Source organism: Setaria italica, unplaced genomic scaffold (assembly GCF_000263155.2).
Source record: "Setaria italica strain Yugu1 unplaced genomic scaffold, Setaria_italica_v2.0 scaffold_10, whole genome shotgun sequence".
In the NCBI taxonomy this organism is placed as follows: domain Eukaryota; kingdom Viridiplantae; phylum Streptophyta; class Magnoliopsida; order Poales; family Poaceae; genus Setaria; species Setaria italica.
This window is the reverse complement of record NW_014576734.1, coordinates 151,355-176,331: the sequence shown is the minus strand read 5'-3', so window position 1 is coordinate 176,331 and position 24,977 is coordinate 151,355. Positions and strand designations below refer to the sequence as shown.

Sequence of the window (24,977 nt, the reverse complement as noted above, 5' to 3'; positions counted from 1 at the left end):
GGATGGCCCCATGAATCACTCACATTCATCAAGGTACTGGAATCGGCTTCACAGCCGATATATTTTTCATGATTTATTTTGTTGAACCATTATCACTACTGTGCTAGGATTATATCGGCCTGATCGGCCCGGTTGCCTCGGACTTCACAACGACTATCATCTCCTTATCAGTTGAATGGTCAAACTGATTGGCACGCCCGCGCACACCACGCGCGCCGATTTGGATTCTGCACTGGAGATAAACAGATCTCCCAGGTCCTCATGTGCTGATGTAAGCTCCATCACCGCTAGGATTTTGTGTCAACAATTATTAACTAACAAATCAGTTGATAGAAACATTTGCATCTATGCCTTCTCATCATCTGCTTGACCTATCTGGAACAAGAATCTTGCAGCATCCATGAACTCATCGTCTCCCCAATTTTTCCAGACAAGAAGCGCACCTTGTGAGACTCCCAGAAAGGAATATCGGCTGCAACGATGATAGCAGTTTCATCAGTTGGCATGATTTCCACCATATCTCCATCCCACTGAATTGACAACTGATGCATTGTTGATGGAATACAACAGTTTGCATGAATCCAGTCTCAACCCAGAAGAAGATTGTACGAACCTTTGCCATCGATGACAAAAAACATAGTAAGTTGGGTTTTGCTACCAATTATCAATTCGATGTTCAAAATTCCTTTAGCTTATGATCTCTTCCCCTCAAAGTCTTTTAGGACCATGTTAGTTTTGATTACATCTTTAGGAGTCTTGCCAAAAGCTTGCAATAAGTAGCGTATGGCATGATATTGACTGTACCACCACCATCAACCAACATCTTAGCTATCGGCCGGCCATCAACATGCCCCTTCATGTATAAGGGCTTTTAAGTGTCGATGTTTTTCCACCTCTAGCTTCTCAAATACAACTTGCTAGGTCGGTAGGACCAATTGGGCAACATCTTCTTCATCGCTACAATAAATTCCAAGTTCAGCAGACAAAATAGAAACCATATTAATTTCAGCCGATACCTCTTTGCCTTTGTCTGATTGCTTGATGTGCTACTCCTGGTTCTGCTCCTTGTAGCGCAAATGTTGAACCCTTCTTCTCTGAGTCTTGGTCAAGCCCTCTAGACACCAATTTTCTCCAGGAATTAGCTTCTCTTCTTGCTTGACATGCTCTTCCTTGGATTCGTTAATGACAACAGATTTGCACCATGGAGGATAACTCAACCTATCATGCACAAACTGCACTTCTCTTTCTTCATCAGATCCCTCAACTACCTAATGGTGCCTTGATGACTGATACTCCAATCGCTCATGCATCGATCGACATTGTCTCTTGGAATCGTGATACTCTTGATATTGTGAGATGCACTCTGGGCAATTACAGCCAATGGTAACCTTAGATTTTGGTTCCAGCAATATTGGAAGAAAGGACAATTCCAATATGACTCAAACTTGCTCTGGTCCTCATCTGTCCTAACTCCTTGAACCACCCGTCTGTGCTGGTACTTGTTGATCATTATCTTGGAAGTCACTCTAGGTTTCCCAGCAGATCGGTTGGTTTTAGCTTCCTCAACTTTTTGGCCCCAGCTTACTTTCTTCTTGAATTCTTCAACCGATATTTGCAACCGTGGATCCACCACGCTAGATTACTTGAAAGCAGGATGTTTGTCAACCTTCTTCGGCTTCTTTGCATCATCAACCTTAAGCCTTCCCTGTTCTATAGCCATTTGAATCTTTTGACGAAAAGTCTTGCAGTCATTAGTATGATGTGTAATAGAGTTATGCAGCTTACAATACTTCCTCCTTTTGAGCTCCTCGGCCAACGGTATCTTGTGACCCGGAGGCAACTCGATCTGTCCTTCTTGTAATAGCAGATCAAAGATCTTGTTGGCCTTGGTGATATTGAAGTCATATGTTTCTGTGTTGGTTTTGATCCAAGGGCACGAGATTGACTTCTTGCTCTTAACCTACTCTGCAACATGACATCTCCATCTGCATCAGAATCTTCATCGGATGAGTCATACGCCTTGAAGTAGGAAACTCCATACTTGCCCCTACACATGTTCTAGAATCGGCTTTCATGAACCGAAACCTTGTGCACTGGATGTGCCAAACTATCAAAGTCTTGCGGAGCAAAATTTTTCTTAATAGGGACTAGCAACCCTTGATGAGCCAATTCTACCAGCTATCCATTAGTCATGTACATATTATAGCACTTGTTGCGCACTTCTCTGAACCTTTGAACAAAAGCAGCCACAGACTCTCCATTCCTTTGCTTCATCATTATGAGATCTGTCAGCTTCATTTCCTGAGCCTCCACATAGTAATGTTTATGAAATAACATCTCCAAATCTTCCCAACTATTAATGGAGTTGGGTGCTAATGTTGGAAACCATGTGCTAGAAGGCCCTGTCAATGACAACGAAAGCATCCGCACTTCAAGTGCATCTATGGTATCTGCTTCTCCGCATTGAACCAAGAATCGGCTGATGTGTTCCCTTGTAGACATATTGTCCTCCCCAGAGATTTTGGCAAAGTGAGGAACTCAGTACCGAGGTGGCATTCCTACTTGATCAAACCAGCTAGGATAAGGGTGTTAATACATGTAGGATTGTTCTTTAGGCTTCAAACCAAACTAACTCCTCGTCACTTTAGCAATCTTTGCAGCCCAATCTTCACTGACCTGCCCATTCCCTTGTTGTGAGTGTGGAGAAGCTAGAGGCATAAAATTATCTATGGGTTGTGGCTGGCGAGTATCAAACACTCTGTGTCCATCTGATGTAAATCCGGCTATCTTGGCGGCGTCGGTTGCGGGTTAGCAATTCTTATAGGAATTGAACCTGATGCTTGCCTTGGTTGGCCATCAGATGGGTCGACCATTGGCCATCCCGCCGCCTGTCCGGAAGATGAGTCACCTCCGTAACCAGACGTGTTAGCCATATACCTTTTCCAGGAATACTTGCTAACATAATGATCGTCAACCTGCTGGATCGTCTTCTGAATCTCATTAGCCAGTACCCCAGTTATGTTGATCAAAGCATTGTTGACCATTGAAGTGACCTTAGATTAAAGCTCATTGTCATCTTCTTCAATCACCACATTCTCATCTCTGGGTTGTAGCGTTGGCACCGAAAGAGGATGCTTCTTGTGAGCCTTGTTGCAGTTTAGACTGAATGATTGCAGACATGCTGCCACGAATTGGTCCCTAGTAGTTTCAACTTCTTTCCTTTGTTATTCATCAAGCTTGTCCACGGTAATCTCAGTAGCAGTAAACTCCTTGGGGGCCTTGGGATCAGGTTGATCATCAGCAGATTCACCGACAATTTGGTCAAAGTTGAGGCAACGATGAGCACTAATGATGTTTGTTGATTTGTTGTCCCACCGGGCGTGCCAAGAACATGTTGACGCAAAAACTGGACTTCAGGCTTCTACGTTGAACAACACGGAGGACCTGGGAGATCCGCTTAACTCCAGTGCAGGCTCCAAATCGACTTGCGAAGGTGCAAAGCGTGACAGTCAATTTGACCTGAAAATTGACAAGGTAAACATTAAATTCCTGAGCCGATCGGCGGTGAAGCCTTTCGAACTCAGGATTAGGCGTTCTTGGAATAAACACCACAACAAATAGGTATTCAATTTAATCATGCGGTGTAAATAAATAAAGCATTAATGGCAAGTGCCATCGGCTATATGAGCCGACGGGCTAAGATAGGAGCATTGTAAAACAATAGCCATAAAAGGAGTCCTTGCTAACCATGCGCACACCAGATAGACTAACAAATCTAGTTAATGTCTTGATAAGTGTAATTGAACTTAGATAAGGTAACACGAATAAGAGGGCATTAACATCAATCTATTAACCTAAAAGATTAGAACACAACAATAATAACCTCTTGCCTACCTCTTACAAGCTGATTAAGCCAACGCATCTAATCAATGTCATGATAAGTGTATTAAACTTAGGCAAGGTAACATGAATGAGAGGACATTAACTTCGACCCATTAACTCAACAGATAGGCTTGCGGCAGCAAGGCCTCGTACGCGCACCTATCGGCTCAATGATGTCATTGCGCTTCTGTGAGATATGGATGATACCCAACCGATGCATCGGCTCTCAACAACAGGGTTCTGATGTTAGGGATCCGACGGCTAGCAATACGAGGGATAGGGGTAAAGATCTACCGGACCTAGCATATGTAAAGCAATAAAAGCATGCAAAATCTAACCAGCCGATACGATCAGATAACTGGTGAATGCGTAAACAAGGTCAAGGAGCTGACGAAGACAACCTAACTCGATCTAAGCCGTTCAATAATTGTGAGTGCTTGATAAAAATAAGAGATCGATACGATGCAGCTTAATAAAACCAAACAACTCGATAACTGCGAGCAACGTCTAAGACAAGCAGAATATTGGACAAAACCTATAAAGTTCTACTTGCAGTCTAAGATAACTCAATAACTAGCCACACAACCAAATATCAGAATATATGACTTAACTTAGAAAGTTCTAATAGAGGTCGTAATGACCGGGTGACCGTTCTTACAAGCTTGCCTGAGATCGAAGCAAATGAAGTCGTGCATGCAAGAAGGAACGCGTTGAAACTACTATACTCCTACTCCTCGGGTTTTGACGGTGTGACGCCGAAAGGTTGTATTGATTGATTAATGATTATTCTATTACAAGGCTCATGGGCTTATATTTATACCCTGGAGCAAACTAAAATCCTAGTTGATTACGACATAACTATTACAGCTATTCTAAGAACTACTAAAAATAAATCTCCACGCTTCCCTTATTTGGTGGAGTTGATTTTGCTTCGGATCGGGCCTCCTCCAGTCTTCTATTGACTTCTGGAACTCTAGTCTGCCGCGGCTAGTCTTGGTCAACGTGGAGTCATCAACAGGCTTTTTCTCTCTCCTTCATCGGCTATCAGAACCTTATGCACAACGGTTGACTCTAGTCAAAATCCAGTGTCAACTGAGGACGAAGAGGTCTGATACATGCATGAAAGATGAAGCTATCCAACAAGACGCAAGCCTATTGTTGACGAGCCAAATGAGGAGCGCATCAGCCAACAGGAAAAGATGAGCCTTGGAGAGCGTTGGTGTCCATAACGGTTAACCAAGACTCAAAGAAGGAGGGTTCAACGCCTACGCTTCAAGGACCAGAACTAGGAGTGGATCGTCAAGCAAACTGGTAATGGCAAAGAGGTATTAGCTTAAATTAATATGGTCTTTATCTTACCTAATGAATTTGGGATCTATTAGAGCGATGAGGAGGAGGTTTCTCAATTAGTTCTGCCAGCCTAGCAAGTTGTATTTGAAAAGCCAGAGGTGGAGAATCATCGACACCTTAAGCCTTTATAGACGAAGGGCATGTTGATGGCCAACTGATGACCAAGATGCTAGTTGATGGTGCTGCTGCGGTAAACATAATGCCATATGCTACTTACCGCAAGCTTAGGAAGACTCCAAATGATCTTATTAAGACCAACATGATCTTAAAGGATTTTGAGGGGAAGAGATCGGAAGCTAAAGGATTCTTGAGTGTCGAATTGATGATCGGTAGCAAGATTTTGTCTACTACCTTTCACATCATCAATGGGAAAGCTTCATATAGTCTTCTCCTCGGTCGTGATTGAATTCATGCTAATTGTTGTATCCTATCTACAATGCATCAATTGCTTATTCAGTGGGATGGAGATCTGGTGGAGATCATGCCAGTTCATGAAACTACTAGCATCGTTGCGGATGATGTACCCCTTTGGGAATCTAACGAAGTGCGTTGCTTATCTAGCAAGGTCTGGGAAGATGATGAGTTGATGCTGTGAAGTTTCTGTTTCAACCGATTCAAGCAGCCGATGCGTCAGAGGAAGTCTGAGACGACAAGTGTTATGTCAGCTGAACTATTATTACATTTAGAGTGATAGGCTAGAGCCGACATTTTGTAAAAGCCGATTATTTATGCATTGCCTTTAGATAGCCGATATCCGTTGATATCGCCTTTGGAACAAAAAAAATATAAATATAGTAGAGATTAATAAAGTTTTTATTGGAAAGAAGAGTGTTGCCGATGAAGTTTAAGCATAACAAGAAAAGCTTTATCGTGTGAGCTTTTTCATAAGTACTGGATTACAGAAGCCAATGATTACACTCAGCGTTTCTAGATAGCTGATATCGTGGGATATCGCCTTTATAACAAAAATAAAAAGAAAATACAAAAGAAAGTGCAAGTTTGACAAGAGATGTTGTCCTTCTATCACGGCATCTTCGAGGAGCTCGCTGGAGATGGTAATGGAGGTACGTCATGAGGATTCTTCTTGCATCGTAACTTCCATATTTCACAGAAGAGGATGTGAAGGGAAGAAGCATCTTATTCTATTTCACGAGAATTCTTCTAGCATCTGATGGATTTGGGTCTTCTATGAGTATCAAATACTACGAGCTTCCAGCCTATGAGTTCTATCCTTTGAGCCATGTTCTTGAGTCAGGGAAGTTGCTAGTGCTGGTGGTCTATTTATGGCAAGTATGATGATATGCGGCCAAAACAATACAAAGGGCTCGTGAGGAATAATAACAGGAATCTTTCAACCTTTACAACTCGCCAGGGGCAATAGTATTCTCGTGACGACTGGCTTGGCCTAAAGTAGTAAAAAGATTCATTAGGTCAGTTCAGGAAAAGTAAAGATAATATTGAAGGATAAAATAATTGCACACAAGTTATGAACAAATTCAAAGAGAATTAATTGTTCTTTTATAGGGTCCTTTCAATGGCTTGTACCGCACGCAGGCGAATCTCTATCAACTAAAGGTTGTCCTCATCAGGATAGCCATTGATATTGCCCTTGGTTGCTGTGATTTCTTGATTTACTTGACTTAGCTCATGCATCAGTTGATCCCGTTTGGCCTATAAGGTCTTGAACTTCTGTTCTTCGATAGATAGGGATGTGATAAGCCCATCAACTTCTTGATTTAGCTCATTGGCCTTTAGCCGATTGGCATCCAGTTGGGTGGCAGCATGTTGATTAGCTTGCCGATCCGATATGCGCTTTCTGGCTTCCTGGACTTGGAAGCCATGCGATTCAATAAAAGACGCAGGAGTCAGTGCTGCTACCAAGTCATCAGACAATGGGGTCCTAATCTGCTTGCATAGCATCTGGATCGGCTAGGCATCTTCTAGCAAGATGGATGTATCTTGATGAAGTAACTATAGAATAGCCGGTAGATGATCTCGGATATCTGGTTGATCTTGTGATGGATGGCTCGAGCTGATTTGTTCCTCATTTGCATATTCTTCTACGTTGAATGAGAAAAGAGCCTATGTTGATGGATTGATGGCCTGCACGAAGAATTGATTGAATCAAAAGTTCTTTGTATTATCATCAAAGTACAAGAATTACATACCTAGACAGGAGCTTTTTGCTGCTTAGTTTCGGCTTGGGGTCTTCCTCGTCGGCTTTTATCCTTGGATTTGGTCATTCCATGGCCGATGGGGTTGTTTCTCATTGAATTGATTCTTCCTCAGCTGATGGTTTTTCCTGCGGAGAATATGAATTGAAATATGTTGGTACGAAGGTACAACTATTCATGATTGAAACGAATATTACCGAAATATTTTCTTGGCTAGACGACGGCTGTCGGCTTGGTGCAAGGATGTCTTCTAAGACTTCTGTGTTCAATGGGAGAGCCGATGATGATGTTGATGCCGATGCTCCTAATACCAACCGGACAAAATGCAATATTAAACGTGGGAATGAAAACCGTAACAAAAAATCTCGTATATCGGGGCACGTTTTCGAATTATTTTCGCACGAGTGATGTCCGTTTCCCGAGATTTTTTTTTCTCTTTTGAATGGTTTTCTCCCAAGAATGATTTATCAAGTTGTGTAGTAGGATATTAGCCAAGGAAATCGACAAAATGCAGCCCAATAGTCGATGTCTATCTCGTTGTTGCTATCATTACGCATATAATAACGCTCCTAAGTTGTAAATAGTCTTAGGCCCTGTTTGGCACGACTCCACTCCTAAACTCCAGCAACTCTATCAACAAATTCAGCTAAACACCCCAACTCCAAAACTCCATGGAGTTGGCAACTCCATGGAGCTGTAGTGCAAATGGAGGTGGAGTTTTGGAGCACCTCTTTTGCTGCTCCAGAAACCTCTCTTTTGAACCTCCTCGTGGAGTTGGTGGGTAATTACCCACCAATGCTACTGGTTACAAAAAAAACGTTTCATTCTATTCTCTGGTTAAAAAAAACGTTTCATTCTATTCTCCCTTCTATTCTCCCGAGCCCCACTCGCCGCCAGAGCCCCGCCCGTCGCCGCCCCTGTGGCCGGCCGACCCCGCCGCCCGTCGCCGCCCGTCGCCGCTCGCCGCCCGGTGCCCGGCACCCGTCTCCCGTCGCCGCCCATCCCGCCGCCCATCACCCAGCCAGCCGCCCACCCCGCCACCCATGGAGGGTCTCCCGTGTGCGGCATAGTGCAGTGGAAAAAGGGGAAGAAGAAGATGGGATAGAGAGGATGACAAGTGAGGCCTTAATTTGGGAGCAACAATGGCAATCCACACTGAAATCGATCCTTTTTGGAGCTGAGAGCACCCATCTAGCCAACACCCCATTTTTGTTCCTAAGTTTTGGAGCGGAGCTGGCTCCATGTGGAATTCTGGAGTGGAGCAGCTCCACCCAAAGTTGGAACCATGCCAAACAGGACCTTAGTTTTTCTCACAAGATATATTAATTTAATGTTAGAACTGCACCATCGTTTTCCATTATTCACCGTTTTCACGTTCTCGCTTTGTGTTTCTAATTGTTTATTTGGTTTATCCCAAAAAAATTGTTTATTTGGTTGGTTCAGCTCATTCGATAATCATCCACACACATTAACTCCACAACTTTTCGGTGTTCACTTGGTACTATAGTTAGCCTACAGTGTTATTTGGCCATTCACAACATGAGGATAACAACCAGAAAAAACTTGGCCCTTGTTTACTTGGGAAGTTGGGAGGTGCTAAATTGACATTTTGCCATAAATGCGGCACTGTAGCGTTTCGTTTGTATTTGTGAATTATTGTCCAAATATTGACTAATTAGGCTCAAAAGATTCGTCTCGCAAAGTACAACAAAACTGTGCAATTAGTTTTTGATTTCGTCTACATTTAGTACTCCATGCATGTACCGCAAGTTTGATGTGATGGAGAATCTTCTTTTTGCATAGTGTCAAAGTTGGGAGTTTTGTGGGAAGTAAACAAGGGCTTGAACATCATAAAAAATTCAGACTCACACGTTGTGAAAAAAAAAGGTAAAAAAACAGTAAGCAGGCGAGTTGGAAGAACCATACAAGTTAAGCATGCTGCTGGTTAATACAATTTAAGCATCAAAATTATATTGCCTAAATGTAAAGATAAAAAAAAGAAGTAGCACCGATTATTAACATTTGATTCATTGGAATAAAAATTACAGTGAAGATTGGTGAGCATGTAAACATATTCTAATCCAACGGAACCCAATCGATGAATGACCAATGTCACTTGCTGTTTACAGCACAAAGCGGTGAAGTCTTTTGCCAAAGCATTCATATCTAGATAACATAACATGCAGTCAGGGGGTTCTTAACATTGCATTATTGACATACATGCTTCTACACCTATATTTAGCTCTGCAAAGATTCCATTCTCCGTTCCTGCTCCACTGCACATAAATAGGAGTTTGACAAGTGAGATTGTGTAACTGATAAGGTTGGATTTTTTATAAACAATGAGTTGGCCATGAACGTGTCACGAAATACAGACAGAAGTTTTACAAAAGGCTTTATGTGCATTTTTATTCTCTTCAGTTACAGTTGGTACATCCACTAGCACTACAGTTTATATGCGACTTGGAGAAAAAGACTAATGCTGAAGGAAGTATTTGGTGCACCAGATTTTTGTAAAAGTTGAGACCTAATGTTGTTTAGTAAATCCACAGACAAATGTAACAGAACACCAAAACTGAAACCCCATTACATAAATCAAGAGAAGAAATAATCTGCATCAAAACCGAAATTCTAACAGAATAAGTGTGCTGTTAACATTGTTATCATTTAAGAAGAATCAATAGCTCATAAATTATAGATGGAAATCTACTGTGCAGCATAGGTCTCATATAGCTGTTGAACTAGATGAAACACCTTCACAATAAACAGCTGTGTTGTGGTTCAAGTCTCAAGTGTGTTTTCAGACCATTTTCAACATTCCAGGGAAGTCTATTTTTATTACCCTGAGTAATCCACTTTAAGGTTAGGATCACGTAATACCAAATTAATACTAGAGATACAGAATTACATGAAAAATAATGATGAAAATTTCTTTAAAGTATTTTCATATCATAGGATATCATGTTCTTTAACTCAACTTAAAATATTTTCATTTGAAATAGTCTTGGAATAAATTGGCCCAAATTGTTGTTCATGGGGTCAAACAGGACAAAAAGTGGATTGCTTAAGGTAGTAAAATGGACTCTTTCCATAGCTTCATAACAGGCTTGCAGACAAGTGTCTAGGTTCAGTCAAATTCGAACTGCATGTTTGATGCAGCACACTACTGTGGAGGAATAGCTCCACGTTGCTGCTACAAACAGATAGATATAGCAAAAGTATTGGAAGAACCTCTCCAATATACTAATAGGTAGAAACAGCACAAAGTGTTGATAGAACCTCTTCAACGTGCTGAGCTAGATATCAAAAGGTTGAATCCGAATCCACAGAAAGCAAGAGCTTAATCCAAAGCCCTTAGGGTACAAAGATCTAGTCAAAGATCTAAGGGTAGAACAACATGTTCTATTGATAACTATAGTGGGTACATCAAAACCATCTTACAAACTTGAGGCTTGCCTCTATTTATAGGCTCATAAAGCCTTAAACAACTCACAAACAACTAATATGACAACTAGATAACAACTCACATATGACAACTAGGTAACAACTCATGTATAGCTAATAGGCAACTAAGCTTCAAGATACTTCTTGATCACACTAGTGTAGTAGTAAAAACCAAATTTGCTACTAATTCCTGAAGTGTCTAGAGATGAGTGCGTCTTTTCATACTAGAGGAGTGGGACTTGTCTTCTAACTCTTGATAGCAAAATTCAGTTCGGATTTTGACACACTTGAATGTTCATGAACCATTTGGCTAATGTCCCTCATCATACTCCTCCACTTGTTTGGAACTCGCCCTCAAGTTATCTTTATAAAGAGTTTGGTCTGGATTTTCCACATAAAAGGTATTTTCACTCTTCTTTGTCTTCACATGTCTTGCAGCCTTTCAATGCTAGACCTTGTGCTTGTTCAATTGACCAAATTTGTTGCATGACTAACTGATCTTGAATAACTTCATTAAGACCATTTATGTACCTTGCAACTTGCTGATCTTCAGTTTCAGCATGGTTGCACCTCACTTGCAGCCTTAAAAATTCTTCTGCGTAGTCTGAAACAGAACTATTACCTTGAGCACAGTGCTGAAATTCTGCTCGTAATCAGTGGGTAGGAATCTAGCCTTCAAAAGTGCCTTCATTTGTCACCAACACTTCACACGACTATCACCTCTCATTATGCGTTCTTCTTGATGATGGTGCAACCATGTGCTAGCACCTCCATTTAGCTTGTATGAAACCAATGGAACTTTGCTGTCTTGACTGATATTCATGATCTCAAAGAAAGTCTCAACTTCATATAACCAGTCAAGGAACTTCTCTATATCAACACTTCCATGAAATTTAGGGATTTCAGCTTTCACCTTGTATGAATCTCTGGCATATTCATTATTCCTACTTGGTTGTTCATGAAGATCATCCTCTTCATGTAAATCCTCTACTTCAACTTCTATCACTAAGAGGCCTTGAATGTGCAGCGGCATGTTTTTTGTTTGAGCTTAGCTTCAAGATTAGCTTGCCTGCATTGCTGTCTGTCTTCCTCCTCTTTTGATGAATTTTCTTGAGTTCCAGCAGCAGGTATATAATTTTTAACCATCACTGCTAGCTGATCAAACCTCCTATTGAGTTCTTCACATAATGCTTGAATTTGTTGCTCAACAACAACCACTCACTTCCTCGATTCCTCCAGATCTTGCTGCAGGTTCTCACAAAGGAAAACAGCAGCTAGAGATGATCAACGAGGCCCTGATACCAATCTGATGCAGCACACTACTGTGGAGGAATAGCTCCACGTTGCTGCTACAAATAGATATAGCACAAGTATTGGAGGAATCTCTTCAATGTGCTAATAGGTAGAGACAGCACAAAGTGTTGAAGGAACCTCTTCAACGTGCTGAACTAGATATTGTTCTAGAGACAAAGATGGACCAAAAGGTCGAATCCGAATCCACGGATAGCAAGAGCTTAATCCAAAGCCCTTAGGGTACAAGATCTAGTCCAAGATCTAAGGTTGTGTTTGGTTCCAGCCTTGCAATGTAAATGTAAATAGAAACGAATAACACTGGTAACGCAAAAGAAGTAAACGATAGTGGGATTTGTTTGGTTCAATGACGGTAACAGAATCAGCAACTCGCCTGGGTTTACAGTGTCAGCACAAGCCCCTGCGTCGCCGGCGCTAGTTGCTCGCAATGCGCTTGAACTCTGGGTGGCATTGTCTTTGTCCAGGGAGGAGCGGCGAGGAGCTTGGAGGTGGCTAACGCCCCATCCTGTTAGTTAATTACTCAGCTCATTGCTTCTCTCTTCCTTTTTGCAAAGTCAATGGAGCAGGTAGAGATCCTTGGCCGGCTGAATGGCCTGAATGGCCAACTGCCTGCCGTATAAGGCAGCAGTGCCATGGGTAGTGGGCAGTAAGCCCTGTCATGTACATAGTACTAGTAGTTGGTAGTATAGTTGGTTGATACACTCATAGCATTGTGTACTCTACTTTGACTTGGTGCTCTATAAAGAGTGGATGAGCAGCTGCAGCTCAGGTAGTTCAGCAGCAACAGAGAGTTGTGTGTGTACTGTGCTCTTTCTCACCTTTCTTCTACCTCCAGCCCGAGTGTGTGTGTGTGTGTTAGGGAGTAAGCTCAGGTAGCTTACCTTGGCCATTGCCAACAAGTGGCATCAGAGCCGCGGTTGAGTGATCAGCAGCGGCGATGGCTGAGCGAGGACGAGGGCGCCGGCCTGCCTCCCTTGGGCGCCGGCCGTCTCTGTCACCGGCCGTCTTCTTCGTGGTGAAGAAGACGGTGCAGGACATCGGTGGCGCGCAGTACCCCATCCTCACCCGCAGCAACTACGCTGAGTGGGAGGTGATGATGAAGGCCAGGGGCCTTTGGCGGTCCGTGAGCGTCGGCACCAACGACGAGCAAGAGGACCAGATGACCATCGAGGCCATCCTAAAGGGCGTCCCAACGGAGTTCTTCGTTGCGCTTGGCTCCAAGGAGACGGCGAAGGAGGCGTGGGACAGCTTGAAGACGATGTGCCTCAACAACAACCGCGTGCGCAAGGTGAAGGCGCAACAGCTCCACCGGGAGTACGAGGCTATCACCTTCCGCGACGGTGAGGCGGTTGAGGACTTCGCGCTTCGGCTCATGACGATGGTGAGCCAATTGGGGTCGCTGGGCGACACCATCACCGAGGAGGAGGCCGTCACCAAGTTTCTTCGCGTCGTCCCCTCGCGCTTCGCCCAAATCGCAATGTCGATTGAGACTCTGCTCGAATTGAGCAAACTCACAATTGAGGACATCGTGGGACGACTGAAGGTGGTGGAGGATTGCGTCGTGGACGCGCCGGCGCACGCATCCGCCGGCAGCCAGCTACTGCTCACTGAGGAGCAGTGGGCGGTGCGAGCGCGAGAGTAGAAGACAGGGGAGGGAACCTCTATCTCGGGCAGCGGTGGCACTGGCGGAAGAGGAAGGGGGCACAGCAGGACTAGGAAGAAGCGCGGCGGTGGTGACGGTGGCGGTCGTGCCTCCGCCAAGGACAAATGCCACAATTGTGGCAGAACCGGGCATTGGGCCCGCGATTGCAAGGCGCCACGCCGCTAGGAGCAGGCGCACCTCGCACAAGGCGATGACGATGAGCCCGCGCACCTGATGGCGCAGGTGTGTGCCCTCAGCGATGCCGAGGAAGAAGACCCGCCGCGCGCTCCTGTGCAACTCGACGAGACATGAGCGCAGGTCCATCCCGAGGAAGAAGGCGGCAACAGCGGTGAGAGGCAGCAGTGGTACCTGGACTCCGACGCCAGCAACCACATGACGGGGAACGGCGAGGCCTTCTCCGAGCTCGACACGGGCGTCATCGGAACAGTCAAGTTCAGCAACGGCTCACGCATGGAGATTCGCCGGCGCGGCACAATCATCTTCAAGTGCCGAAACGGCAAGCACCGCACCCTCATTGACGTCTACTTCATCCCGAGGTTGTGGAGCAACATCGTCAGCATTGGCCAGCTCGACGAGCGACACTACCAAGTGCTGGTCGACGGCGGCATCCTGTGAATCTGTGACTGAGACCATCGCCTCCTCACCAAGGTGAAACGATCCTCCAACCGCCTCTACACACTGGACCTCAAGATTGGGCGGCCCGTCTACCTGGCGGTGCACCAGGACGACCAGGCGTGCCTCTGGCATGCCCGCTTCAGGCACCTGAGCTTTGATGCGCTGGCGTGGATGACGCGCCAAGAGATGGTGCGCAGCCTACCCAGGATCGAGCACGCCGGCGAACTCCGCGAAGCTGCCTCGTTGGAAAACAGAGGAGCGCATTCCCAAAGACGGCCAATTTCCGCGCCGAGGGTCTTCTGCAGCTGGTCCATGGGGACCTCTATGGACCAATCACGCCGGCGACGCACGACGGGCGGTGCTTCTTCCTCCTCCTTGTGGATGATTGCAGCCGCTACATGTGCTGCACCTACTGACGAGCAAAGACAAGGCGGCGATGGCGATCAAGCACTTCAAGGCACGCGTCGAGGCGAAGACCGGGAAGAAGCTCCACGTGCTGAGGACGGATCGCGGCGGGGAGTTCAACTCCATCGAGTTCGGCCTCTATTGCGCGAAGCAAGGCATCCAGCGCCACCTCACCACGCCATACTCCCCTCAACAGAATGGTGTGGTGGAGAGGAGGAACCAGACGATTGTCAGGATGGCACACAGCATGCTCAAAGCCAAGAAGATGCCGGCGGCGTTCTGGGGTGCGGCAGCGAGCACAGCGATGTTCATCTTGAACCGCTCACCGACGAAAAGCTTGAAGGGGACGACGCCATTTGAAGCGTGGCAGGGGTGCAAGCCGGACATCTCCTTCCTCCCGACCTTCAGTTACATCGGCCACGTGAAGGAGACAAGGCCCGAGCTGAAGAAGCTCGACGATAGGAGCAAGCCGATGGTGTTCCTAGGCTATGAGCAAGGTAGCAAGGCCTACAGGCTCTACAATCCGCGAGCACGGCGGGTCATGGTGTCACGGGATGTGGTCTTCGACGAGGCGGCCAGCTGGGACTGGGACTCGAGCGGAGGAGTGGTGGGGGGTGGGGGCAGCCACTTCACCATTGAGTATGAAGAACACCACGCCGGCGGTGAAGGAGTGGCAGCGGAAGAAGGTGGAGGTTCCCCTGTTCTGGGAGCAGGGGAAGCCACGCCGCCGCCTTCCCCAACGGGAGGATCCCCTATTCAAGGAGAAAGGGAAGATGCAGGAGGGTAGGCGGAAGGAGCCACCTTGCCGACGACACCCGCCGAAGGTGCGTAGTACGTCACTCTAATGCCCGTGGTGTCCCCGCATGTTGACGCCAGCTACGACGGCGAGCCACTCCGGTTCTGCTCCCTAAACGACTAGATCGGCGGCGTAGAAGCTCCTGGCTTGGCAGCACGCGAGCTGGGGGAGCAGGAGCTGCACTTTGGCAGCGTAGAGGAGCCGGCCACATTCAAGGAGGCGGAGCAGGATCCTTAGTGGCGGCGGGCGATGATTGAGGAGATGAACTCAATCGAGGAGAATGAGACTTGGGCAGTCGTCGATCCGCCGGCAAATTGGCGGCCGATTGGGCTCAAATGGGTCGACAAGGTGAAGCACGAGCTGGGCAACGTCGTGAAGCACAAGGCAAGGCTGGTGGCCAAAGGGTTCGTGCAACGCGAGGGGATCGACTTCGAGGAAGTCTTTGCCCCGGGCCGTCTGAACACAGTCAGAGCGCCGCGCGGTGCTACTAGAGCAGGGAAGGCCGGTTGGGCTAACGAGCGAGGTGGCTGGCTGGGAGTAGAATCCTCCGGTGCAAGGGAACGGTGCTCGTAAGCCCACGCCAAAGACATGGCTGCCTGCAGGTCATTGGGGTCCTAGAGCTCAACATCGATGCGAATCCGCTCTGGGAGGCCAGCCGTGAAGAGCTGCACCTGTTGACGAGGCGCCAGGCGATCAGCATGGCACAGAAGAGCGAGGAAATGCTCCTGGTACTCGACCACCGTGGAACGGAACTGCAGCCGCGCCAGCTCGCCCAAGGGATTGCTCCGGAGGTGGACTGAAGCGCTGGTTGCACAACGCCTTGAAATCAGACCACAACAGAGGCCCAGAGTCGCGTTCCAGCATGAAGTACCAAGTCTGGGCCGTCCCCGTCATGTGATACGATGCCAGCTAGACTTTATCCTCCTCCAAGGTATGTTGGCCACAGAAGAATTGCTCGCAGCGATGCAGCCAACCAAAGGGGTCCTCCTTGCCGTCGAAAGTTGGAAACTCGAGCTTGTGGAAGCAAGGAACGGCCTGTCCAACGACTCGATGGACCTGAAACTGGAGCATTATGTGTTGCGGTATGCAGTGGTAGTTGCGGAATAGGGGATGAAGAGGGGGGAAACTGGATGTTCAATATGGAGGCGGGCTGAGAATGCGCAGGTGGAGGAACATAGCTCGTGTGGGCGACGGCAGTAGCATCGGCAGTGGACGCAGGGGGTATACTGCCGTCGCTGGGCATGCCAAACGGGCGCACCATCTGGAGGGCAGCAGAATCCGTAGGGCGTTTCTCCACCTTGGCGATGCAAAGGTGCTGGGCGGTGAGCTTCTTGGAGATGTCCGCCAATTGATGTTGGATGGTGAGCAAGATGGAGTCACTGCCCTCTGGCTGGGCGCTGGTGGAAGCGGCGGTGACGGCGGCAGCGGCGACAGCCGAATCAAGGGACTCGGCGCTCGGCATCTCTAATACCAGATTGGTAGAGCGCTCCCTGTTGCGTAGGAAGTATCGATGGGAGACAGGGGGTCGAGGCTTGAAGGAGGGGCGACGGGGAGGCGCCGTGCTGTACGCACGGCGTCGAGCAGGGAGACGAGGAAAACGTGGGAAGCTGGGCAACGATAACTTTCTGATATAATTGCTTGACTAATCCCTAGTACAATTGGGTTTATATATCACCCCTAAAAGGAGAATCCTAACTGATTACTCCTTGGCCAAGAAAGGCCTGAACCAACTCACTCTATCTCTTTCTGATCCTAATCCAACTCTAACTCTATCTCTATCTTATCCTAATCCCCTTCAGGCACCTGGGCCTACTGCTGCTGCCTGCGCCTCCTGTAGGGGATGCCCACCATAACACCGGTGGCGTGGATGGAGTCTGTAAGGCTGTTGTTGGTGTTGCGGGTACATCACATGGATGTCAAATCCGCCTTCCTGAACGGCGAGCTCCAAGAGGATGTATACGTGCATCAGGTGCTGGGGTCCGCCATCGCCGGAGAAGAACACAAGGTGCTCCGCCTGCGCAAGGAGCTCTACGGCCTGCGGCAGGCCCCACGCGCCTGGAACACCAAGCTCGATGAGAGCTTGATATCCCTCCGCTTCACCAAGTGCGCCACCGAGCACACGCTCTACATCCGTCGGGCGTCGCGGAAGACTCTGATCGTCGGCATCTATGTCGATGATCTGATCATCACCGGCCAGGAGCAAGGAGACATTGATGCGTTCAAGAAGGAGATGATGGTGATGTTCCGCATGAGCGATTTGGGTCTGCTCAGCTACTACCTTGGAATCGAGGTAGAGCAGAGCAGCCGTGCCATCACCCTCTACCAGAGCGCCTATGCAAGAAAGCTCCTGGAGCAGAGCGGCATGAGGGATTGCAAGCCGTGCCAAGCGCCAGTGGAGGAGAAGCTGAAGCTGTCAAAGGATAGCACCGCGGCGAAGGTCGACGCCACACGATACCGGAGCATCGTGGGCGGGCTGAGGTACCTGACGCACACGTGGCCCGATATCTCCTTTGCTGTGGGCTATGTGAGCCGATTCATGGAGGATCTGCGAGAGGACCATCTCACCGCGATCAAGCATCTCCTCCGCTACATCGCCGGGACGATAGAGCTTGGGATCACCTATCCTAGGCGGGGAGGAGCGCAGCTGGAGCTGACAGGGTTTAGCGACAGCGACATGGCGGGCGACATTGACAGGCGGCGCAGCACGATGGGGATAATCTTCTTCCACGGGTCGTGCCTAGTCACCTAGCAGTCCCAGAAGTAGAAGGTGGTGGCGCTATCTACCTATGAAGCATAGTATATAGCAGCCGCCACCGCGAGCTGCCAAGGGATTTGGCTAGGAAGGCTGTTGTGTGAGGTCACCGGAGAAGAGCTCTGCGCGTCGGTCCTTATGTGGACAAGAAGTCTGCCATCGCATTGGCAAAGAATCCCGTCCTGCACGACCGCAGCAAGCACATCGACACCAAATTCCACTTCATCCGTGATTGTGTCAATGGAGGCCTCATCAAGCTCGAGTATGTCAAGACCACTCGACAGCTCGGGGACATCCTCACCCAGCCGCTGGGGCGCCTTCGGCTCTAGGAGTTGAGGAAGAAGATTCGGGTTGAGGAGATCAAGCAAGAGCATCACAATTAGGGGAAGGATTCTTAGTTAATTGCTCAGCTCATTGCTTCTCTCTTCCTTTTTGCAAAGTCAATGGAGTAGGTAGAGCTCCTTGGTCGGTTGAATGGCCTGAATGGCCAACTACTTGCCGTATAAGGCAGCAATGCCATGAGTAGTGGGCAGTAAGCCCTGTCATGTACATAGTACTAGTAGTTGGTAGTATAGTTGGTAGATACACTCATAGCATTGTGTACTATACTTTGTCTTTGTGCTCTATAAAGAGTGGATGAGCAGCTGCAGCTCGGGTAGTTCAGCAGCAACAGAGAGTTGTGTGTGCTGTGCTCTTTCTCAACTTTCTTCAACCTCCAACCCGAGTGTGTGTGTGTTAGGGAGTAAGCTCTTACCTTGGCCATTGCCAACACATCCCAGTTCCAAGCAACACAAGAGCCGTCGCTGCGGAGAGGGCGGAGGCTGGTGGCCGATGGCTATGTCGTAGTTGATGGTGAGGTGCAGACGAATCAAACTACAAAGTCAGCATTGTTCTCCTTGATCTTGGCATTGATGTTGGAGATTGGGTTGTGAAGTCGCATTTTGTGATGAATTTGGCCAGCAAATTGTCGCAGTGGCGGATATGGATCTCAAGATTAGAGCAGACCACCGTCATCGCTAGCCACATGGATGTAGAAGCGAACATGGTGGCGAAGCTTGTCACCTGAGGCGAGAGGCTAGGGAGGCACACAAGGTCATGGGAGAAGCCTCGACGGCTCGATGAAGAAGACTTCCCAAGGCTGTAAACTAGGGAGGAGTAGATCATCTTGCTGGAGTAGATCATCTTGCCGGAGACCACAAGGTTTGGAGTCGCACCCTAGGGCATGGCTGGATTGCCTCGTCGCATCAGGGATGGGAGGGAAGGACAGCATCAAGGAGGAGACTCTTTACTTGAGAAGTGGAATTGCGTGGTGGAGAAGAAGCTCGTGGAAGGAGACATAACGCTTTCGATTACGGAGAAAATTAGGCGGTATCATTTTTGTCTAGGGTATAACCGATTCCATGGGATCTGATTAAAGAGAAGCTGAACCAAGCATGTCTAACCGGTATCTGTTACCATGTAATCAAATACAGAGAGTTTTTTGCCGAACCAAACAGCACCTAAGGTAGATTAACACCTCATAGTAGAAAAACATGTTTTAACGATAACTATAGTGGGTACATCAAAACCATCTTACAAACTTGAAGCTTGCCTCTATTTATAACCTCATAAGCCTTACACAACTAATATGACAACTAGATAACAACTCACATATGACAACTACGTAACAACTCATGTATAGCTAATAGACAACTAAGCTTCAAGATACTTCTTGATCACACTAGTGTAGTAGTAGTAAAACCAAATTTGCAACTAATTCTTTAAGTGTCTAGAGATGAGTGTATCTTTTCATATTAGAAGAGTGGGACTTGTCTTCTAACTCTTGATAGCAAAATTCAGTTTGAATTTAGACACACTTGAATGTTCATGAACCATTTGGCTATTATATCTGATGTCCCTCATCAATGTTCAGTTCGAACAAAAACAACTAGAAAAAGACAACCATGTAACAAATGTGTGATGCTAGTGCTTACAATTAAAGGCAATCAACAACAACAGCAACAACAATAAGAAAATCTTTCATGAAGCAAGATATGCATACCACCCTCCTCTGAAACCAATTTTACATAAAGTCGGACAACAACAGCTGTTTGTGTTTTACCTTGCAGGGATTTGTCGAAGTTCTCCAGCTGGGATATAAACCCCTCATTAGGAGCCACTTGAGGCCGTTTGCTTCTAACTAGTGACAAGGCACTTTCGAGGCTCATTTGATGCTTCTTCATGAGATATGCAACAACAATTGTCACACTGAACATTTTTACAAAGATAACTTAGTCGGAAACAAAAAAAAAAGTAATGTTTCATAACTTCATATTTATGAATTAAAACAGTTGATGTGAAACATCAATAGGTTAAGGAACATGTCATTTCATCCTTTATCCAACAAATAAGCTCTTACTGAATGGAATACAATTGAGCTTAAGAAACACAAAGTGATAACTACCGAAACATTCTGTTATTAATCACAAACAGTTGATCACATCTAGTAAGTATAACATGCTGACAAAAATATTTGCAAGCAAAATAACTGATCAAAAAATTTGTAAGCACATAGGTCTTCTACTATTAATTAAACATCAAGGCATAGTAGATGCTTTGTCAAGATACAAAACATGTACTAAAATTCATATTAAAGTCTTTAGAATGGCTTCTACCAGTTTTCTCTGAATGTCTAACCAACCTCAGTAATCAGACTGAAGAACATAGACAGCCACATAGGTTGCACTGAAATTTCTTTACAGTGACATACTGCAGTAGTGGGCCACTTATATATTGATGATACTCTTTGGATCCATATGAACTGGATAGGCATGTTGGACATAGGAAAGAATTTTAATTGCTTAAGTGTTGACATCCTTTTTTTTGAAGAAAAACGGTGTTGACAACATTTTTATGCTAAGAAAATTTTCAGGTGCTGTATGAAACAACACACCACCATCCATATGAACTGGATAGGCATGTTGGACATAGGAAAGAATTTTAATTGCATAAGTGTTGACAGCCTTTTTTTGAAGAAAAACGGTGTTGACAACATTTTTATGCTAAGAAAATTTTCAGGTGCTGTATGAAACAACACACCACCTCACTATAGCCTTATTTTATCAATCTATCAAATGAATAAACTAGCCATCCTTTAACACACTCCTTTCTTTTTAACTGAATGTGCACATATAAAGTATGCACGACTCATTTCAATTTACAACTGGGTTGCTGGTAATTTAAGCAAACATTTCAGTAGTTAAAAAAGAGGTAGAGGGAGAGGGAGAGAGGGATTACCTCCTTGACCGCCCAGCAAAGCAATGAACTAGCACGTTGCCTCCAGAGCTGATAGCTTCATCTATGAAACTAAAGCATTCATCAAAGTGCTTCAACAAATCAGTGTCAGGGCTGTCAAGTACTGCATTGATAAAACAAAGCATGGCTTAGTATGCATGGAAGCATGGATTAGTGTTACCAAAATCAACTAAGATTGAAAAAAAAAGTCAAAAGAACACAGTTTTTGGCAAAATTATCAGAAAATTGTACATATAGTATTTTTACCTTGTAGAACTACACATTTCAACCAATTTGATCAAGGAACCCATCTCTGTCATATATGATATATGTGGTAGAAACAAGCAGAGCAGGCCTGCTGGTTGCATATCAGTATCATAGCAATGCAGCATTTTGCATACTGGCCAGACAAAAACCAGGACGGTTTCGGCCAGGTTGGGTAAATGGTGAACTACAGATTTGTTGCAATAGTTTTTGTTTCAGAGAACACATGCCACAAAAGATGTGATCAAGCAGCCAGAGAAAATGCGCACCCCAATTGGCTACTATAGCTGTGATCGAAGAGTGAAGATGGCATATCCGGTTTCGCTCCTCTCAATCTATATTCCCTACATTTGGTCTCAAATCTATGGTTTTCACTAAGCTGTACCGCGTCAAAATATGTTTTCCTACATTTGGTTAGCTAATAATGCATAAAACAGTAACTAACTATGAGTTGAGAATGGGAAATGTTGCAACACATACACCACGGATATCAGCAAGATAGGTGATAAGCTTTGCCTAGTGCCCAAATTAGGTGATCTGATGATCATCACGGTGCAAAAGTCACTGAGATTGAGGTTCCTAGTACCAACATGGAGATAAGGAGCATGATCCGGTGTGCCTGCAGCCGGATCCGGCGAGCCCACAGCCGGATTTGGCGACCTCGCTGGGGCTGTCACCTTGCTGCGACCCATACGGCGGCGGAGACGGTAGCGGCTGATGGGCACAGGGGGCTGCGGCGCATTGCTGCATGACGCAAGGCGCAACTGGCGTGGTGTTGAGGTGGTTGCCACGCCGTCGGGGCAGCTCTGCTCGGCCAAGATCAGCGAGGTGCGTGGAGGTGACCAACGGTCTTGCAGAGGGGCTGTTCTGGCTGGAGGTGACGGCAGGGCAGTGGCGCCTTCCTTTGGGGGTAGACGGCGGCATGACTACAACCATTCTCGGCGCAAGAAGGTAGGATTTGGTGGAGGCGATCTGCTTGGGCGGACGGTGAGGTGGCGGATGCTCTATTGGTGTCAACCTGCGGAGGCGGGCAATGGCTAGCTTGAGGACCGGCGCGGCGGCGACTGGTTACACATGCTAGTGGCCTGTTCAAAGCAGCTGCAACATCTAGCCGGAGGCGGCTCTCTACAGACAGTGGCACGACGATTGGTATTGATATAGCGTCCAACTCGGCGTGCCAGTGGACACCCATATGGGTATTTGTGGCGGTGACTGAAAGCTTGGTGGACGACCTTGATTGCGACGGCAGCCCTTGCTTAGGTGCAACAACAGCTGTGCGGCGACGACGTTGGCTGGCGTTCGGCGGGATGGAAGCAACCTTTGCTGGTCGACACGACAGTGATAGGTCACCCATGCCGGTGGCTTGGTTGTTGCAGCTGCGATATCCTGTTGTCAGTGGCTCAATTCAGCTTTTGCCACATCGCATGTCCTTGCTTGCCGTCTGGTCAGCTTGGTGCGGCAACTGTAGCCCTCTCGTGCTCAGGGTTTGTGGATTGCGGGGGATCTTGCGCGAAGGCTCTGCTCGGCTTTATGTTGATGCTGGCAATGGTGACGCCTTAGGCGCCATGTCCCTCCTTGGAGGCATTGTCATGTTGTCTCTGCCCACTGGGTTCTTCCAGTTGAAAAACCATGCGTTGACAGCACCTGTGGGCGCCGTTCCCCTCCTTGAAGGCTACGTAGTAGAGAACCCACCCTCCTAGCGGTTGTTGCTGCAAGTAGCAGGTTGGCAGAGGCGGTTTGCTTAGCGGCTACAGTTTTTTCGGTGGTGGTGGTCATGTTTTGGTTGTCCTTGCCGTGGTGAGGCGGTCTGTGAGGATCAGTGCGGATGCAACTGCTCACGCATGTCTGCGAGCATGTTTTGGCTTCAGCAGCGATAGCCAGCTGTTGGCATCTCCCTGCGGTCATGGTTGTGGCAGCGTGACAACGGTAGCTCCAAGGTTCTTTCTAGAGTTGAGGTGTGTGTTGTGAGGTCTCCAATCGGCTTCGATTGTAGATTGTGCTTTGATTGTAATTGCTTCTTCTGTATCAATAAATGTCCGGCAAATTTCTTGCCGCTGGTTTTTCAAAAAGATAATGCCACAACAGGCAATGAGCCCCGTATATGCAAGCCCTGTCAATTTTTGTCAGTGTGATGGTTCTGGATTGCTACCTCAAATTAAGTTTTTAGTGTATAATTTCAGAAATGAAAATAACTGCATTCTAGACAGATGAAAATAATTGTGCAGCTTTGCAATTTTTATCAAGAAAAAGATACAGGAACTACCCTCAATCTTCTTGTAATTGAATTCAGCTGGAAAGGCTGGACTCAGTGATCTTGCAACAATCAATATATGGGTGATGTTCAAGCTCTTCAGAGCCTCCTTATTCAATGCTGCTCCAACAGATCCCAAGTAGAGACCCTACAAGGGTGACAATAAAAAATATGCAACAATTTTAACAACGATTTCATTAAATAGAAAGTATGAACTAATTGAATAACTGGGGAGTTCTTCCTATTGAAGAGAAACACAGACAAAAGGTGATCGATGCCCTCGATAGTCAATACAATATCCCAGCGTCGGGCACCAGGATCGTCGGTCCCTAATCCACGACAGGGTCGCGTGGACAGACAGATCACGGAAGAAAGAGCGAAAGATGGAGCCAGCGGCCAGACCTGCTCGATGGGGCAGGGCGTGTTGTCGGCCTTGCGGTACCGCGCGGCGCAGAAGCTCTGCATCAGCGCCACAAGCACCCGGGCCTGCTGCTGCTCGTAGTCGTCTCTCCCGCGCTCATCCCTCTCCGCCGCTTGCCCCGCCTCCGGCATGGACATGGCTTCGCTCCTCCTCTCGGCGCGCTCGCTGGGGAAGGATCGAGGATTTCCTTTCCTTGCCCCGAGGATTGCTGCCGACCGAACAGAGGCGGAGCCGCGGAGGGAAGGGGGAGGGGAGCGAGGAGGACCGGGTAATCGATGCCTCGCTCCCAAGGAATATTTGCGTCTTTCCAATGATACCCCTTTCAGCTTCTCGGATGATTTCGCGCTCGGATAGGCCTGCTAATGGGGTTATATCC

At 46.9% G+C, this 24,977-nt stretch overlaps 1 protein-coding gene and 1 long non-coding RNA gene across 3 annotated transcripts; both read right to left on the bottom strand.

Moving 5' to 3' along the window:
- Positions 1-6,080: 6,080 nt before the first annotated feature.
- LOC105913643 lies at positions 6,081-8,091 on the bottom strand. The gene is made up of 3 exons (XR_001163171.3): positions 7,604-8,091; positions 7,401-7,534; positions 6,081-7,335 (listed from the first exon to the last, which is right to left on the bottom strand). It is a non-coding gene; the product is annotated as an uncharacterized LOC105913643 (long non-coding RNA).
- Positions 8,092-9,317: 1,226 nt separating this feature from the next.
- Positions 9,318-24,951, bottom strand: LOC101778145 (dual specificity protein phosphatase 1B). Of its 2 annotated transcripts, XM_022823615.1 has the most exons (6): positions 24,583-24,951; positions 24,193-24,328; positions 21,669-21,789; positions 20,494-20,639; positions 12,535-12,666; positions 9,318-9,682 (listed from the first exon to the last, which is right to left on the bottom strand). In XM_022823615.1, exons 1-6 carry the CDS (start codon positions 24,736-24,738, stop codon positions 9,645-9,647), a joined length of 729 nt encoding a protein of 242 aa, XP_022679350.1. In that variant the 5' UTR covers positions 24,739-24,951; the 3' UTR covers positions 9,318-9,644. The 2 variants fall into 2 exon arrangements, with proteins under 2 accessions (XP_022679350.1, XP_004987236.1); XM_004987179.3 differs by lacking the exon at positions 12,535-12,666 and having other exon boundaries at positions 9,336-9,682; positions 24,583-24,946.
- Positions 24,952-24,977: the final 26 nt, after the last annotated feature.

Bases quoted from the DNA above. Each gene is read 5' to 3' on its own strand.
- LOC101778145 (XM_022823615.1), bottom strand. From the start codon at position 24,738: ATGTCCATGCCGGAGGCGGGGCAAGCGGCGGAGAGGGATGAGCGCGGG. The intron at 21,790-24,192 runs GTAGTTCCTGTA...TTATCAATGCAG, and splicing joins CAATTACAAGAAGATTGAGG to TACTTGACAGCCCTGACACT. The intron at 20,640-21,668 runs GTAATCCCTCTC...AAAAATGTTCAG, and splicing joins TTTGCTGGGCGGTCAAGGAG to TGTGACAATTGTTGTTGCAT.